This window comes from Ciconia boyciana, chromosome 9, assembly GCF_034638445.1.
Source record: "Ciconia boyciana chromosome 9, ASM3463844v1, whole genome shotgun sequence".
NCBI lineage: Eukaryota > Metazoa > Chordata > Aves > Ciconiiformes > Ciconiidae > Ciconia > Ciconia boyciana.
Window position 1 is genome coordinate 23,416,036 of NC_132942.1, and position 18,007 is coordinate 23,434,042.

The following is an 18,007-nucleotide window of genomic DNA, read 5'->3' on the forward strand; positions in this document are numbered from 1 at the left end:
CCAGTCCCTGAGCAACAGCCACCCTGGCAGCTCCTCTGCCGGCTCTCCCAGCTCCTGGGGAATGGGATTTTGGCTGCAGTACCTTCACGGATGCTTTCAAGGCAGAGGCAAAACCCATCCAGTGCTGAGGGATGACCCTGACACACTGTGGGTCTGGGAACCAGAGGTCTCATGGGCACCAAGAGGCAGGTGGAGATAGCTGGGGTGCACCAGGAAGTGCTTCAGTCTGAGGAAGTGTTTTAAACTGTTGCCTTTACTCTTCAGGAGCCTTCAAGCCATGGAGACACCCTGTTTGCTTGGTCTTGGTGCCCTCTCCTGACAGCTGTGGCATGGATGCAGCACAGACCCCAGGGATCCAGCTGGATGGGGAGGTCCAGCCTGGCAGGTGTTCATCCTTTGCCAGCAGAGCAGGGCAGTGAGTTGGCAAAGGGAGTGAGCGCAGCGTGCCCGAGAGCCCAGAGCCAAGCAAGGAGGAGCATCCCATCACCTGGAGGAGTGACCGTCGGGTCTGAGTGGGGCCTCACATCCGTCCTGGTCCTTCATCTGCCTTCCCCAGTGTCAGCTCCTGGCAGAGACCTGCCAGCACAGAACCAGCATTACTGTGACCTTGGCCCCAGCTGAGCCCATTGAGAGGCCTCTTGCCCCGTCCCACGGTGCATGTGGGTCCCACCAGCCCCTGCCCCATGGTGCATGTGGGTCCTTTCCAGCTCCTGGGGCAGGGGCGATCCTGCTGAGCTGGAGCAGGTCCCTGCAGGACCTTGCCCTGCCAGGCTCCCCAGGAAGGGCTGGCCCAGAGCATCCCTCCTACCCATTGGCATGTGCTGGAGGTGCTGTGCTAGCAGTGCAGGGTGGTCCAGGCCACCAGGAGCAGGAGAAAGCTGGGGCCAAGGAATAAGAGGCTGCTGGTGCCCCTGAGCAGGGGCAGCCAGTTGTTGGGTGCCAGCCCCATGGCGTCCAGCACGGTGGGGCCGGGACCAAGAGCTTGGGCCATGCTTTGGAGCTGCCTTCTCCAACCAGAGCAGTCCTCTGCGGCTGCTGTCACATGGGGACAGGGACAGGACTGGGGCTGTGAGACAACTGCCAGCGCTGTGACACCATCACATGCATCAGAAATCCCTGGCAGAGGGTCCAGACCCAGGACTGAAGGGCACCTGGCTGGGCAGCGGTTGTGGGTCCTATGGGCAGGTCTGGGTAACCTGGGACCTGCTGTCCTGGGAGAGCCCTGCACAGCTGTCAGGAGAGGGCACCAAGACCAAGCAAACAGAGTGTCTCCATGGTCTGAAGGCTCCTGAAGAGTAAAGGCAAAGTTTAAAAGGCTTTAAAAGGCTTCCTCAAGCTGAAGCACCTCCTGGTGCGCCCCAGAGATCTCCACCTGCCTCTTGGTGCCCGTGAGACCTCAGGTTCCCAGATTCACAGTTAACACACCGGCCCCACAGATACCCCACCTCTGATCCCCTCCAAACAGGGTCCATGGAACCAGAGAATGAACATGGCAGGGAAACTTGGGACCCCAGGGCAGCCTTTATACTCGTATATTAAAAAGTTGGTTTTCTTCTGCTTTAATTTCTTTTTCTTTCCCATGCATTTGCATTGCCATCAGCTTTATCTCTTGCTGACTAACTGCCCGCTGCCTAGACACATAATCTCAGCACAACCAATAATTAATTGAACAGACACATAGGTTACTATTATAGCCATTAGCCCTATACATACAGATTTGAACAAAGTTTTAAGTACATTTCCAAACCATCCACCAATGTCTGGTGTCCAGCCCCACCTGTCAAAAGGGGGTTTTGTTTTGGGGGGTTTTTTTTCATTTTATGAAAAGCCTTTAGGTGGTTTTGGATTATCATTACATCTGTTTCTATTCTTTTGCCTTGGTCTACACAGAAACAACAACTGCTGTTAATGAGAGCACAAACCCCTCCTTTGGCCTCTAATAGAACGTCCAATGCTAATTGGTTTTGTATCACCATTTGACATCTAGATTTGACCTCTGTTTGTAAGGTCTTTTTGCTATTTACCATAGCATTTGCAATACTATTTCCCTCGATGCATTTACTATCACCTTTTCCAATTCTATTATTCCTAGCTATGGCAAGAAGGCTCTGGTGAATTTATGAAAGTCAGTTATTGTTATAGTTTTGCCTTTGCCTTTTTGGCCATGGTTGATGGTGATGAAGGCTTCCTCCAGAGAGGGTTTTGGTGGCATCAGTGCCAGGGACCAGTGTCCCCACTGTGCAAGTCCCTTATGCTCTTCCATTTTCTTTGACATTTATCATATGCAGAGGATTCACATACCTTGTTAAACTATTAATTTTTATGATTAACCACTCAAAACCCAAAACATTGTATGAGTCAGAGAATATTTCCCATCTCTACATTGTTTTTTTTGTCTGTGCCTACCCATTTTAATTTCTAAAGTAGGGTTTTTCCTCGGTCAGAAATTTGTATTCAACTATAAATTGTAGTGAGGTTGCAGTTGGTCTGGACACCAATAAAAACATGTGCACAGCCTGTCCCTCCTTTTCTCTCCACACAGATGGCTGCTTGCCTTTGCATTTGCCTAACCAGGAACATCTGGGGGGGCAGCCCTGGAGCTCCACACCTGGAGAAGAGGCTGTGCCAGCGGTGGGGATGGCCCAGGAGATTGCCAGGAGCACCCTGGGCATGGCAGTTTTGAAGGGGCTGGAGAAGACTAAAGCCAAGCCCAAAGGTCCACTGCTGGGCCAGGGACAGAAAGGAAAGCCCTGTCCTCCAGAGACCCTCATGGGGCCTCTCCAGGCCTTCAAATACCCCACATGCACTGATTTGCTTTATGAAGAGCAGATGGTGGAGGCATCTACTAATGCTTCTGATGGGACTGGGGACAGGATTAATTAGCTAAGGGAAAGGAGGAGGCATCTATTAACACTTCTGATGGGACTGGGGACAGGATTAATTAGCTAGGGGAAAGGAGGAGCGACTGCGTGCCTCAGACAAGCCTGAAAAGGAAGTTCAGAGCTTGACACATGAGGTTTTCTGTGTGAGATGTTGGCTGGAAAAAGCCATTAGCTCAGTTCTCCCTTAATTACAGCCCTTCACTTTTAAGCAACGTCTAGGAAATGGTGTGACCCTGGTGGCTTGTTGGACTCAAGGGTCTGTACATCAGGGACATGGTAGGAGCTGCAAAAGGGAAGGTGGGAGAGCGGGGGGGGATGCAGAGACTAGAAGGGGGCTCAGGGTCTGTGTATTGGGTGTTTTCTTCCTGCAGTGCCCTTTCCTGGGGAAACTGGCATTAGAAATCAGCAGTGCCGTGCTCAGCTCTCTGCATGGCCACCCTGCCACCGTGCCAGGCCACCAGACCCGATGTCCTGCAGACCACATCTTGCAAACCAGAGTGGTCAGCACATTTGTTTCCTTCTCCTTTCTTCTTCCAGAGAAGTCATGCAAACATGAGATAATTTTCAAGGAAGTCTGTTTCCACCTTTCTTCTCCTCCGAAAAGCCCTGGCTTGCCTCATCCCTAAGCCACAGCCAGGTCCCCTCCCATGCTTCCACTCACTGTCATCCCACGTGGGTTCCCACCAGGTCTTCACCACCTCCTTGCACACAGACCACAGCTGCATCTCACCTTCCTGGGGAGCAGATCTCTGCATGGAAGCTGGGCTGATGTTCACCAGTGCTCCGTGGTGCTGCTGTTGGGGTCTATGCCACCTGCCCCTGCTGCCCTCAGGGTCCTCTCTGGGGTCTGAGATGACTCTCTTGAGGTTGTGGTAGGGTTTGTCCCATCTCCCTGCAGAAATGACCTGTCTGTGCACTGAGGAGCACAAGCGTCCATCCCTCTGCCCCTCTCATTTCGATCCCATTGCTGGTGTGGGAGGCAGAGGCCATGGTTGGGCTCAGACTTGGGATCAGACCCAGACTCTCCTCAGACGCCCCACTACTGTTGCCCCATTTCTTCCTCTTCTATAAAGTCTCCTGAACCCACCAAAGGCATCTCTGCCACCCCCTGCTCTGGGGTCCCTCCTAGTTCGGTCCAGTGTGGCTTTTTCTGCCTGACAACATCCCATCCCATCCCATCCCATCCCATCCCATCCCATCCCGAGTGCTTAAGTGCCTAACCCAGTGCCTTTGGTATGGCCAGGGTGGCTGGGGAGGCCAGTCTGGGGGGGACTCATTAGTCACTTGCCTTTGATGACTCAGGCAAACCAGCTAAACCCATCGATGACCTGTTCTTGCTCAGAGACTTTGGGTTGTCTCTCCTGTTAGAAATGAACAGGCAAGCATTAGACTTGATGTCTTGCCTTCTCAGAAAGTTGGTTTTAATCTGCTTTCCTGGGTAAATTTCAGTTCCCCTAAAGTCTCCTGGAAGCCACTCGCAGCCTCACGGCTCTTCCGCAGAAAGCAGAAGTGGCTGCCCCGCTCCTCGGCCTCTTCCACCTGCCACTGGATGTGCCCCCAAAATAATGACAGAAATCCCTTTGTCCCTGGGAAGAGGCTTCTTAGAACATGTCCGAAATTTCTGGAAAAGCGGTTAAAGTGGGTGGCATGCAGAGGATAAATTACGGTGCGGCAAGAGCCAAAGCCACGGACACTGGGCAGGGAGGCACGAAGCAGGACGGAGGAAGAGTCCTCACACAGCCACCATGCTCACTGCAAGGACAGGCCTGCTGCTCGTGCTTCTCCTCACCTTCTTCCTGCACCGTGCCACAGGTAAGGCACCTCATGGGTCACCACTGCAGGTTGGGGCTTGGGGTCCCCACTGGGGACGTCCCGTTGGGGAGGTCAGGCAAGAAAGGAGGTCAGGGGACAGTGCTGCTGGCAGGAGGAGCAGGGCAGCATGTCCCAGGGTGCAGGGAAGGATGGAGAGGGTGCTGGGTGGCATCAGCAAAGCTGGCCCTGGGGGGATGCTGCAGGAGCTCAGAGGAGACTCTGGCAGCTGTTCCCCAGGTCTTAGCTGGATAAGCAAGCGGTTGGAGGGGGGGGCATGTGCAGCTGTTTGGAGCCTCCCGAAACACCTTGCAAGTTGTGCCCCCGCCTTGGAAACCCCCAAAACCTTGTCCCCAGACTGAGCACCCCGACCTCACCATGCACTTTGGCAGCTGCAGCAATACGGGCTGTGGGATGTCAGGTCCCATGCCATTCCCCTTCCCGCTGCTGTCCACGTTTCCCAGTCCTGTGCTTGCTGCCATGAAGGGAAAAGAATCCCTGCCACAGGATGCTGTGGGAGCTGCTGAGAAGCTCCACGGCCTCCATCCTGTGTTTGATATCCTGCGGTGTCACTGTCTGGCGATGCAATTAGTTGCAAAATGCTGCCAAGGGTGCTCACAATGTCTCTCCCTTCCCTTCACAGCCCACTTCACGCCCACTGAATGCTGCTTCAAGTATGCACAGAAGCCCATCCGACACATGCAGAGTTTCTATGAGACGCCCAGCGGCTGCTCCTTGCCTGCAGTTGTGTGAGTACCCTTGGGGTTTGCCTCCCACCCCTGGCACAGCATCATGGTTGGGAGCTAGAGCAGCTCCCCCCATCCCATCTTGCCCCGCAGACAGCCCAGTCCCAGCTGGGAACACGTGCCTGGCAGGGGGGCGGGGGGGGCTGTGGCAGGAAAGTAGCCCTGTGGGGTGGGCAGAGGGGGAAAAAAAATAGGTTTTGGTGCTCTCTGCTAATGCCAGTGGTCTGGGAAGACTCAGACGTACCGTCAGCCTGAGGAGGGCACAGGCTGCTGGAGATGGCTCCGAGCCTCCATCCAGGATGGGGCTGCACAAAGGGAGGGGAGAAGTAGTGCATGGGAAGGGAATGGCTCATGGTTCATGTTTTCACTCTTTCCTCACTTCCTCACTGCAGGATTGTGGCTGCCACCGGTGCCGAGGTCTGTGCCGACCCCAAGAAGCCCTGGGTGAAGAGAGCCATGAAAACACTTCGAAGGAAAAAATGAAATACTCCTTCTGCCATCCACAGTCCTACCCGCACATCCGGTCCTCTCATCTCTGGAGGAAGCAGATGGTGCTCATAGCACTTCTCCGAAGGGTTCTGTGGCGGTGGGTGCCAGCGCCACAGGCAGAGCCAGCCTGTACCCTGGCAGGACCAGGTGTCACAGTGGCAGGGGGCAGCCAGCCACAGAGTCCCTCCCGCCATCACTACCCTGCCAGGATGTGCCCAGTGGAGCAAATATTTGTAATAAAGACTCATTTCCACAAGCTGCTCTTTGAATTTTTCCTGATTCTTCAGCCCAAGGAGCAAATCCTTCAGGCCCAGGGCATGGTGCGACTGAAAAAACCCTTTGCCATGAGCACGTGTTTCTCCAGGCTTGTGCCTGGTCACAGCGTGCTTCATTGGGAACATGATAGTGGAGCCAGGTCTTGACCCACAGGTGAAGGACCCATAAGTGAGGTTACTCTCACCCATAGGTAAGGCTATACGTCCTTAAAGCATGCTCTCAGCCCCATGGGCTTTGCAAGTGCTCCAAAATTAGGTGGTTGGGAGTGGAGGGTTCAGGGAAAAGATAATGATCTGCCAAACCCTTAACACCTTGTCAGCCTCCAAATATGCTGGTGGCCACTGCAAAACAAGTGAGGGAGATGAAAAACAATGTCCACAGTGCCAGGAAGGTGAGGACACAACCCCCTTCAGCTGGACAGGAGAAGAGATGTCTCGGCTGCAGACCCTCTGCAGGGCTGGGGAGGGGTGGGAGCAGCATGGGTCCCCAGCTGTGAACACCATGCTGATGGTCCATCATTTTACATGAGAGGTACAAAGTGTACATGGGAAAACCTCAGAAAGGTGAACGCAAGAAATGTGGTGTCATGGACTGATCCTCAACCTAAAGCTTCATCAGTGTTTCATGCTCACAATTAGAAAACATCTAGGGTAGGGTTGTATTTTCTAGGATAGTGAATGTAGCAGGGGACAGCAAAAAACATCCCAAATGACATTTTTGTCGACAAATCATAAGCACCATGGGATGAAGCAGTGGTGGAAAGGAAAGCTGAACCAGAATCAGATTTGGGGGGAAAAATGTCTGTTTATAGACACAAAGTTCCAGGGTTACAGCTTCACAGCACATAACCCTGAGGGCTATGATGGCCATGTTGTCTTCTGAAAGAAAAAACGGATGTGTGAGTAGCCATACAAGGTAGTAAGCTTGTGGATGGCACCCCCAGTCTGTATTTCAGAGACTCCGTAAACATTTTTCTTACTAAGCAGCCTTCTGCAATCATTCAAATTTGAGGGTTGCAAAGATTATTTCCTGCATTATTTTTAAACACCACTGAAAATCAAAATCATGTAGGCCCACAACCAGAATATTACAAGTGGACAACATGATGCTCAAGGAGAAAAAGCAATTCTTGCCATGGCACACAGCCAATCCGGAAATTTTTGACCTGCAAAAAGAGCTGTGTTGACAAGATGTGAAAGGTGTTACAAGATGCTATTGCCAACAAGAGGTGAAAATGTTGAGGAAGACCAGCAGATCATTTAGGAATATTATGGGGATGACACATCGCACCCTCTATGAGAAAGGTGATGATGAAAGTGTGGGACAAATGCCGTCTGTCCATGTTACAGAGCAGCCTCTGATGAAAAAAAAAATCATTATTATGATTTTACTAGTCTCCATCCCTTCATTAACAAAATAAAACAACACTCCACTGGGCACGCCAGTATTATTCCGGAGGATTTTACCACCCTGATGGCCTGTTTTAGGTGACAGGGGATGGAGTTGCAGTGATGTTCAGTACTCATCCAGACCCCAGGGACCTTCTGCTTGGGGACCACTCACATGAGCTGACGACTGAGCTGCTGCCAGTTGGGACCGTTACTGAACTCATGGCATCAGGACTCAAGATGCAGGAGGTGGTCCATGAAAAAAGGGCACTGACTGAAAATGTCTAGGGTCTGCCCTAGGGGTTCGATCACAAGCATGCACTGGAAGCATTGCTTTTCCACCGTTTCTGGCAGGGCTTAGCAACTGTGGGAGAAGCTGTTTTGTAAGAATTTTTGTAGAACAGCCATCATGTGCTTTCTGCTATGCTGAGAAAATGGTATAGTGGAAATATATATAGGTGTCAGCAGAAATATATATAGGTGTTGGCAGCTGCTGCATCATGAACTGCCCCTTAAATACCCTGTTATCAAAGCTGGGTAGGACTTACTTAAAAGTCTTAGCGATAATTGCTTGTTTCCCTCTAATAATTGCACGTGAGGCGGCAATGCCTGAGCCAAGGGCCTGCCCTGACCACCAAGGGACCCATGGAATGACAGGGACACACTTCTGCTGGCATCTGCTTACCCCTGGATGGGGAAAACTGATCCTGGAGCCAGCTCATCCTTGTTGAGGAGAGCCCAGCTCCTTCCACCGGGCAGTCCCAGGGCTGATGTCTCCCAAGCCATGGGGAATCACTGCACTAACCACCCCACTGCCCTGCCTGACAGCTGCTCAGGCAGGGCTGGACCGCATCCCACGTCGGAGGGGACAAAAGCTGATGCCTGTGCCAGCTCCACCGCTCACCTTCCCCAGCACAACTCCAGCGAGCAGAGACTGACAAAGCACACGGCTCCACGCTAGCTCTTGCACATGGATGTGTATTTTAATAAAAATAATTCTGTCAATATACAGCAGAACGTCAATTTCTTTACCATATTTCCAGTATATTTCCATAGGCTTTTTCTCAGTTAAAATCCCCCCCCTCCCCTTTTTGAAGTTTTCATGCGAAGCATCAGATAACTTAATTCACAAATACTAAGCTTAGACTGAACCAATGTGCACAATTTGTGTAATGTCCATTTAGCCGATGTTGTACCAAAGAGGAGAAACCCCCCCAAAGGTGATGAGAAGTCTGGAGCGGCAGAGGGAGATCTGCTCTGTCGCAGCCCAACTGTGGTCATTCCTCCAGGGCTGGTTGGAAACCTGCAAAGACCTCACACCCCATGCTCCAGCTGAGCATTTCATACCTGAGTTTTGAGCAACCAGCAGAAGAGAGTTAACTGCGTGGTGGGCAGGTCCTGGGGCTTGCACTGCCGAACAGGTTGTGTGCAAGAGCTTCACATGCCAGCAGCCTCCTTCTGCCTCCCCTGTCTGGAGAGCCATGAAGAGCATGCACAGGTAGGACTGAGAGAGACAATCCCCATCAAATGCCTGTGCAGAGTCCTTGGTCTGGAAGAGTCACCACACTTGTATTTTTAAAATTTTATTTAAAATCCTGATCATCCCCAGAGCTGCTGCTCCTTCTCCTTTCTTCAAGTTTGAGCTTGTGAGAAGCCCAGCCTGTAAAAATCCCCTGTGCTCCCTCTCGGGGGAAGGATGCAGCTAAAGCCCTCCTGAGAAAAGGAGTCAGAGCACATGCCTGGACTCAAGTGGAGTGACCAGAGAAAAGGTGTCTGCCTGGCCACGGGAAGTTCAACAAGGAGCAGAGGTCTGCATGGCCTCCAGGAATGTTTCTGCAGTGATGTGAGGACTCAGTTTCTTGCAAGCAGGAGAGAGTTAAGCCTCCCCCTTGGAAATAAAAAAGCTGACAGGACATGCACTCCTCAAGCCTGGATGAACCCTCGGCTTGCTGGGCACTGCTACAGCTCAAGGCTGCAGGCTCTGAGCTCTAGTGTGGGATGCAGGGAGAGGGACAGACACGCCACATTCACTCATCCATCACCTGCCACCTCTTGTTGCAGGGAAGGATGGTGGAGAGCAGCTAGTGCTTCCTCTGGAAGAGGCCTCCAGGCTATCAACTGCTCCCCTTTCCTCCCCAAATCTGCTGTAGCTCCCCCCACACACACCCCGCCAACACTTCCTCCAGCTCTCTGACCTATGCGGCAGATGGGACATGGCTCACAGTATGGCTCTGAGTAAGAGCTGCTGCACTGCAGTTCCCTCCATCACTCATTCTTCTGGGGCAGAAGGGTCCCAGCAGCACACAGCACATGTCCCCTGTCATGTTCCCCTTCAGCCCTTTTGCAGAAACATCTAGGGACAGAGATGTACAGCTGGAGTCCCAACACCAGCTCTCTACAAGAGACCTACTCCCCTCCGAATCCACCACTCAAGCTGCTCTAACACGGGCAGGGTTTGAAGGAAGTGGCTCCCTCTGCAAAGGGGACTCCCGGGTGGACCAGGACCACCTTTCCAAGGAACGTGTTCCTTCTCTCATGCTGTGACCAGCTTCACGGGGCCTCACTGCGCCCAGGACTGAAGCGTGACGGACCTCTCCACTTGCTGCCCTGTGGGGCAGTTGAAGACTGCACACTTGCTTCTTCATGGAAAGGACTTCCCAATACCATGTTGTGCACCATGTAGCTTCATGGCATTTACACACTGCTACGTAGCCTGGCTATCACGGTTCACCTTCTCAATCAACCCCATGATGGCAGAAGGAACTCTGAAACTTGCATCTAAGCAACACATGCTATGTGAGTATTAAGGTCCTAAGCACAGCAGCATCACAGCAATCCAACGAGGTTTGCTTTGCTGGAGAAGGAGATGGTTCATCATGCCTGAGGAGGAAAATGATAAATTCAATCCCCAGAGCTAGTTAGACCAGCTCTGCTTGTTCCAGTTGTTGAAGGGAGCCTCAAGAACAAAGCTATTTAAAGAATGGTAAAGATGCCTTAATAAGACTACATGAAAAATAAGGACACAGCTTGAGGACAGGTAGAGGTGTCACTGTAGAAAAGCAGAAGGAATAAGGAAGCAGATGGGAAAATCCTAGGTGTATGCAACCACAAGGAATGATACTCCCGAAAGGGCCCATTATCCACACTAGTCACAGCTGCATCTCTTGGTGTCTGAATCAAGTTGGCAGCAGCACGGTGAGCACCACCAGGATGCTGGAAATAGAAACAGGCTATAGCACCAACAATCACACATCTTCCATGTATCCCAAAGCAATGAGCTACAGTTCTGGTACACATGGGGGGAGGGGCTGGAGGGGAGGGAGAGCAGCCACTTGACAACCTCCCCCAACAGCTGGATGCCATGTACTCAGTGCTTCACTCTGGAGGTCCCTCTCCATTCTGCTGGCCATATGCAAAGGCTTAATTTCTAACCAGACTCCAAAAGAACAGCAGAAGTGCTAAAGCCAGCCCAGCTGCAGGCTGATGGGATCCTGTACGGTGACAAAAAGGGATCGTCCCACACAGATCTGCCCCTTTAGGCCAGTGCAGCAGAAGCAAGCCCAGGAAAAGCAGTTGGAGTTGCCATGTCCATGCTCGACAAACGCACTGTTGGCACAGGCCACAGACCTGACCCTGGTCCCAAAGCAGCTCCTGCAGCACCAAACACTGCAGATACCACTTCTGGAGGTCACACAAGTGAGAGAATACTGGGATTGTGGGAGGCAAAGGAGCAAGAAGGGAAACTTGGTAGCAGTGAGAAGTTTTCCCAAGACAAGCTGGCTTTGAGAGCACATCTAATGAATGGGAAATAGACTGCTGCCCTCCACGTTCACAGGAGAGCTTCACTGAGAGCTCACTCAACCCTGCAAGTCTTGAATCAGCTTTTGTTAAACACCTGCTAGCATAGGATCACAGAGCAGTGAGAGGAATCGTCTGGAACAAGATGGTTCCAAAAGGAACAAGAAGAACCAAGAGGAACAAGATTTGGCTCCCCTGGTACAGGAGAGATGTCCACAAACTGGAATGCATCCAGCAGAGACCACTAAGATGGTCAGAGGCTGGAGTGCAAGGTGTATGAGGTGGATACACCTCCCAGAAGCAGTTATCCTAGCTAGTCCAATGCCTCCAACTCCCAAATCGATCCCTCATCTCACTCCAAAGTTCTCCCATATTACTGTAAATGCGACTGCTCTCACTCACTGCTTGTGGGGACAGCGCAAACCCTTGTCCACGGTGAGAAAAGCCTGGTGATGGAACTCAGCTCCATGAAGCTCTCTCTGCAGAACCACTGAAGGACACTTTAACCAAGGCTCTAGGTCTGGAGTTCCCAAAATGTTAAAAGGCAGGGCATTGGGCTCAAAACCAAAGCCCATGATGTTCACCACCCCTGAAAGGAGGTTTCCACTAGGTCCCTGTGAAATGTTATCCTTCTGAGAGGCCTTTGCTGCATTTGAGGAAGGCAGGTGGAGTGGTTGGTGTCCAGAGTACACAGCTGGAGGGTGCTTCCCACTGTGTTGATTACAGCTCTTTGGTGGTGACACTGGACTGATCAGTTGAGAGCCGAGACCCTATGATTGTGTAGACATGGCAGAGCTGGAAAAGGTGTAGTTGTTACAGCTGCAGCATTTCACAGGTCCCGGGAAGGACGCCACAGCTAGAAAGCCTCCCTTGGGGCCGTGGGGCAAGAAATGTTGCCTGTGAGCAGTGTCTGGCTGTGGTTTGGAAAACCTTCTAGGATCTGAAGTCAGCCCAGCAGAGAGCAACCTACGTGTCAACCTCATGTGATGGAAGTCCTATATCCAATGCCATCAGCGTTGTAATGCAGGGCTGAGACCTGAGACCTTGACAAGGTCAAGCTGAGAAGGTCAATGACAAGCTGAGACCTTGTCACCCTCACCAAGAAATGGGAAGCCAGCAGTTTCTACTACGGGCTACACAATTGTTTACATGGCTTTACTGAAGGACTCCTGGGAGAAGCGACACTGTGAGGGACTGCCCAGATGAAGCAGAGTCTCAGCTGTTCTTAGCTGAGAGGTGTTCTTAGCTCATCTGTTTCCGAGCAAAGCATGAGGCACTTGGAATAACAAATCCCAAATCGCTTTTATAAAAGTAATTTTTAAACTGCATGAAGCCTCAGGTTAGGTGTACAACCACATTCAAAGTTAAAGACCTCAAATCAATTTAGTTCTGTTCATTTTTTAAAATGACCGCAACAATTCAAACCAAGTCTCAGCTGACAGGAACCATCAAGGAGCAGCCAGGGACACTGAAAGACCAAGGAAGGGGCTTTGAAAAATAACCTGGGAAAACCAAGTCAGAAATCTCATCTAGGAATCAGTGGTAGGTTGAAGCCTATACCTCCATCACACACCGCAAACACATTTCTCTTCCCCACACTGAGTCATGACCACATTAGTCAGAATCTGAGCACAAGCAGAAACAACTAGTGAAACTGCAAGAACACTTGAAATGAAAAAAAAACAAGCAACAGGTATGGGACAGATATGTCACAGCAGAAAAGCCTTTGCACTCCCCAAAAAACAGAATCAGGACACCAGGTACAAGAGCTAGTGAGTGCAAGAAGTGGAAGCATCACTGCTGTCTAGTCTACAGGGATCTACTGCCACTATGTGATGCACATTGTCAGAGGCAGGAAGGGTGGCTCAGCCCTGCTACATGCAATTGATCATCATTAAGAGTGTGGCCTCTCAGCACTAACCTTGACACAAAAGCAAGATGGTTTCTACCACAGGGACGGTCTCCACGAGAAGCCAGAGAGACCATCCCATCACGCATTTCTTGGCACCAGAATAACTGGGTATCTAGGAGCATCTCTTGGGGTTTTTTTGTAGCAAAAGGGAAATCAAAACAAAAAAAATGCTCAAGGATAGTCAGCACAGCTTTGCTGAGAGACCAAGTGAGGCATTACTATGACATGTGACAAACAGATTTGGCTTAAAGGAAAAAGAAAACCCAGAAATAGATAAAGATGGCATTGCTACAAAGATGAAAGACAGGTCCGACTGCAGCCGGACAGCAGCAAGCTAAATGGTGACCAACAGCAGAGGAAGTCACCAAATGTGAAAGGCAAAGCCAGGTACTACAGTATTTCCAACCTAAGTACCCACAACCAGCCCATCAGTGGTGCCCTAAGCCTGGGTCTAAGAAATGGAGAGCCTGCAGAAGAATCTCTCACCAGGGCAAGTTCATATGCTGCCTCAGGTTCAGCAACAGCACTGGGGCACGACGGGTTAGGCTGGGCAGCCTGGCAGGTCCAGCATCAGAGGCTCCAGAAAGGAAGCCTGCCCACTGAGTTAAAGTGTCTCTGCAATTGTAGTGAGGTAAGGACTGCAGGCTGGGGTAATATCCATCACTAGGACAACAAGCAGAGTTGAAAATCAACAGATGAGCTTTCAGGCACATGTGCTGTTCCCCAGATTTGAAACAGAAGCCCCAGATTTTCAAGTTAAATTCTTCTGCTTAGTGCAGACCTCTGCTTCTGTCTGCCCAGAAGAAAGGCTTTGGTATGCAGAGCTCCCTCTGCTTTTTTCCACTATACGAGTTCATCTAATAAAAATATCTCCTCCATCTCTAAACCTCCTGTTGCCTGTTTTCTTAGACCACCAGGGCTCTAGCACTGCTTCAAAACCTTCACCGAAAGGTAGTGATAGGAATTCCCAACCACCTCCAACACCATCTGCACATTCACTGCCACAGTTGTCTTCTGCAGTGCAGGGGACACCTGCTCCCCTGCTCTGCCTTGATTTCAGACCTCATGTTCCAGCTGCAAATCAAGCCTGCAAATGCAGCAAATCCTTAAAGCTCTGGGCTACTGCACAGAGGTCACACACCACCTTCCTTTCTTCAGTGGTTCACAAGCTCTCTTGCTGCTTGAAGCCCTGGCACAGGCTAACCTCCATTTTAAGGGCAAACTTCAACACAATCTGTTAATCTTTCACTGAGCCTTCCAAAAAAAAAAAAAAAAAAAAAAATTTCAAGAACAGCACTAAAATGCATGTTGGGTCTGAGCTCCCCTGGGTCCTCCTTAGAGCTACTGACCTAAAATTCATTTGGTGCAGCATTACAATTCTTCCCATGCAGTCAGACTGAACCTGAAGTCTCCTAATGGTACACCAGAGGATGCAAAGCATGCAGTCCTGCTACATGGCCTCGCCAGTTCAGAGTACATGCTCAGAAACACTTACAGGCAGATGGTTTGAATGCCAAAAGCTTAGCAGCACTTGAGTCCCTGGGCCTGATACATACTGCAGCAGTGACATGTTAGTCCATCTTACTTGGAGGTTACTCACCCACAGATGCTTGCTAGTCGCTTTTGAACCTGAAACTAAAATAATTTTCTTAGAAATCCTTAAAGAAACATTGCTGCTTCCTTCTGACTGGCTCAGGCCTTACAAAGCTAGTACTGACCCTAACCCACAACCTGATCTTGGCATGTGCAACCTGCAAGGGTGAGCACAGTTCACACTAGTGTTCTCAAGACACTTCCAAAATGCAGAAGTGCTCATTTAGATCAGTGTTACGTGGAGGGGTCAGTAAATATTATTGAGTCTTAGTATATTATTAAATATTATTGAGTCTCAGTAAATTATTATTGAGTCTTAGTGACAGAGCCCTCCCATATGGAGAAAAAGGGGGATTTATGTTTTAACACAAAAACCGACAGCCCAACCAGCCAGCACCCACGGATGTTTCCTGCAGGCTAACATGACCTGCTTCTACCAATACAGTGGTAGATGACTTCATATTCATCAGTCCTGTCCCTCTAGCTGCTGTGAGAGCTGGATGTACCTATTTCTCAGGGCTGTGAGATGCTTCTACAGTGCAGCCTCTAACATAGGCAATGTCAAGTCTTCTACTCTTTCCACTCACAAAGATAAGCGTTTGAGAGCCTTGTGCTCTTAGAGAGGCAGGCAGGCACCATGAAGGACCAAGCTCCTCCAATTCCCATCATTAGTGCATGACAGAACCTACCTCACCTACCTCCTGCGGGGCTGCATGATGTGTATGGCTGGGACCGAGTCTGTGGGCAATAAATACATCAATGACTTTGTGGAGGTGGAAGAGACCTTTTTAATAAACAGGATTCAAATAAAATAAAAAAAATCCCTCTGAACTGCCACTGCAAGAAGAGTTCAGATAACTACCACAGAAGATGATGCTGTAAGTGCATGATGGAGGGAGAAGGGAAGAAAAGAACAAGCTGTCACCAACTTGATGAACTTCCTCAGTAAATCAGCAGAAACCAGCTCAGCAAAACTCTCCAGATAAAATACTGGTGGATCCATGAGAAACAACTCAAATCAAAATAAAGAGAAATCCCTACATCAGAAGGCGCTACATTAGAATAACCAGCGAAATACTGAGTGCCGCTGGAGCCGCAGCAATGGCAGGGAGACAGGTAAGATCTGCCAGTCGTTCCTGGGGTCAGGAATAGCGACACAGTGAGGGACTCACTCAATCCTTTCACAGGCAGTGTGTGTGTGTGTGCGCACGCTAGAGCGGGTGTTGGTGGCAGGGAGGTCAGGCTATCGAATGAGGTGGTGATGTAGAGTGGCAGCAACGGAGGGTGAAGGGCAGCACTCAACGATCTCAACTCCATCTTGCTCCAGTGGCTAGTGCAAATAGTCGTCTACTCTGGCAAAGGAGCAGGAGCCCAAGCCCACGCGAGCCATGAGCCGCAAACACTCCGAGGCCTGGCCCAGGGCAAGCATCAGCGGAGGCTGCTTTGGCAGGTTCTGAGATTCTGTGGGGGCAAAAGAAGAAATCTGTTAAGACGAGGTGTCCTGGTTGCATGCCAGCTCACCTGCACTTGGGTCCCTCTCAGTCCCACCTGGGCACCAAGCCCAGCATCCCTGGCAGAAGGCATTGTCTCTGGAAGGAAGCTACTCCTGAGTAATGCTTGCTCTGCACTGCTGCTCCTCTGCAGACCTCACCACCCATGACACATCTCACATGGGGCCACAGCTCAACAGGGCCTTTGAGAAAGTCCTGTTGTGGTGGCCAGAGCAAGAAAAAGGTAGTGGAGCTCCTGCTACCTCAGTGTCTGCCAGAAAACCCTCAAAGCATGGAAGAATAAGGAAAGGCAGGAGAAACTGGCACCAAGTGAGAGGCAACTTCTCCATCGCTCCCACTTGTGTAAGTCTACACAAGCTCTAGACAAACTCACTCATGGGTCACTGCTTCTTTTCAACTTCATGTTTGCTATGTATGCAAGAGGGAATCCTCAGCTGAGCTAGACAAAGTGTCTTGCGACCTGTGTGACAAAGCATGTCCAGACACCATCTTTTACGTCTCCCTGGTGACACCCCTCAGCAACTTGTCCGTGCTCCTCAAGCACCGGACAAACAATGACTGAACTGAGCCACCCTGCTGGACACCCGCCCACACTGACTGTCAGGGGAAGGGACTCTCCTTACCAAACTATATCATTTCTGTTCCTTTCCTCAGACAGAACAGGAGCCCTCATGGGTTTGTCCATCAAGCTGTTCCTTCCCCCAGAAGATAAATCTCTAAATCTCCTTCTGGCAAACTCAACATGAGGTGCACAGACCCACTAGGAAATACATCTGGGCACAGTGAGCTGGACTGTGCACAGGAGTCAAGCATGCGTTTCCGAGACAGAGAAGCTGTCCAGCAGACAGCGTTTGGCCAGCTGTGGATGGACTGAGCTAACCCAGACTGGGGAGTGTCCTGTGAAGTTACCTGAGCAATGACACAGCATGTGCACGGTCTGGTGACAGGATCAAGGGCCCTGCCTAGAATTAAACAATTCACTTCCTGCAGACCGGTGGCAGGCCATAACCTAATTATCACTATACCCATTTCTCCACCATGGGATTTTCTGTAGCTGAAGATGCTGGGAGGGTCAGCAACAACATGGCAACTCACTGATTGCAAGCACAAGACTTCCATCAGGGAAAGCTATTGCATTTACTACACCAGGTTCAAGACAGGAGAGTAAATGACGACAAGCTGTTGGGCCAAGGAACGTGCTTGTTTAAGGGCAATAGAAGAGCAGGCATAAACACTCAGCTCTGAGGACACAGAGGAGGGCAAGAGACTCCTTATACCTGGGATCCAACCATGACCCATCCTGCTGACACAAAGAGCAAAGCTCATCAGAAAAAGGGGAGCTGTCTTGCTATCTGAAGAAAACCAACCTATAACCAGATCTCTGCACAGAACAGGGTCCTCTCAGCACAGTTACAACCAGAATTCTGGGAAAGAGCAACAGCACTGGACCATTACCACAGCCCCGATTTCAACACTGGACTGCAGGCAGCCACGCTCTCTGGGCTCTAGCAGGCTCTAGCTCCCATAGCACACAATGGGAACATACAGAGACAATGCTCGAAGGGAAGACAGACCCATTTAACTCTGCATGTCCAACATGAGC

The 18,007-nt window shown here is 50.6% G+C and overlaps 2 protein-coding genes across 4 annotated transcripts in view; one reads left to right on the forward strand and one right to left on the reverse strand.

Annotated features, from left to right (window-relative positions):
• The first annotated feature begins 4,500 nt into the window (after window positions 1-4,500).
• LOC140656445 (C-C motif chemokine 3-like) lies at window positions 4,501-5,920 on the forward strand. The gene is made up of 3 exons (XM_072872146.1): window positions 4,501-4,694; window positions 5,335-5,440; window positions 5,830-5,920. The coding sequence occupies exons 1-3, from the start codon at window positions 4,628-4,630 to the stop codon at window positions 5,918-5,920; spliced, it is 264 nt and encodes an 87-aa protein (XP_072728247.1). The 5' UTR covers window positions 4,501-4,627.
• A 2,638-nt stretch (window positions 5,921-8,558) lies between these two features.
• RANBP10 (RAN binding protein 10) overlaps window positions 8,559-18,007 on the reverse strand; it is an 85,522-nt gene continuing 76,073 nt past the window's right edge. For all 3 annotated transcript variants that reach the window (XM_072872116.1, XM_072872115.1, XM_072872118.1), the window contains one exon: window positions 8,559-16,354. In XM_072872116.1, coding sequence (XP_072728217.1) covers window positions 16,224-16,354 — 131 coding nt within the window. In that variant the 3' untranslated portion in view covers window positions 8,559-16,223. The remainder of the gene's footprint in view (window positions 16,355-18,007) is intronic.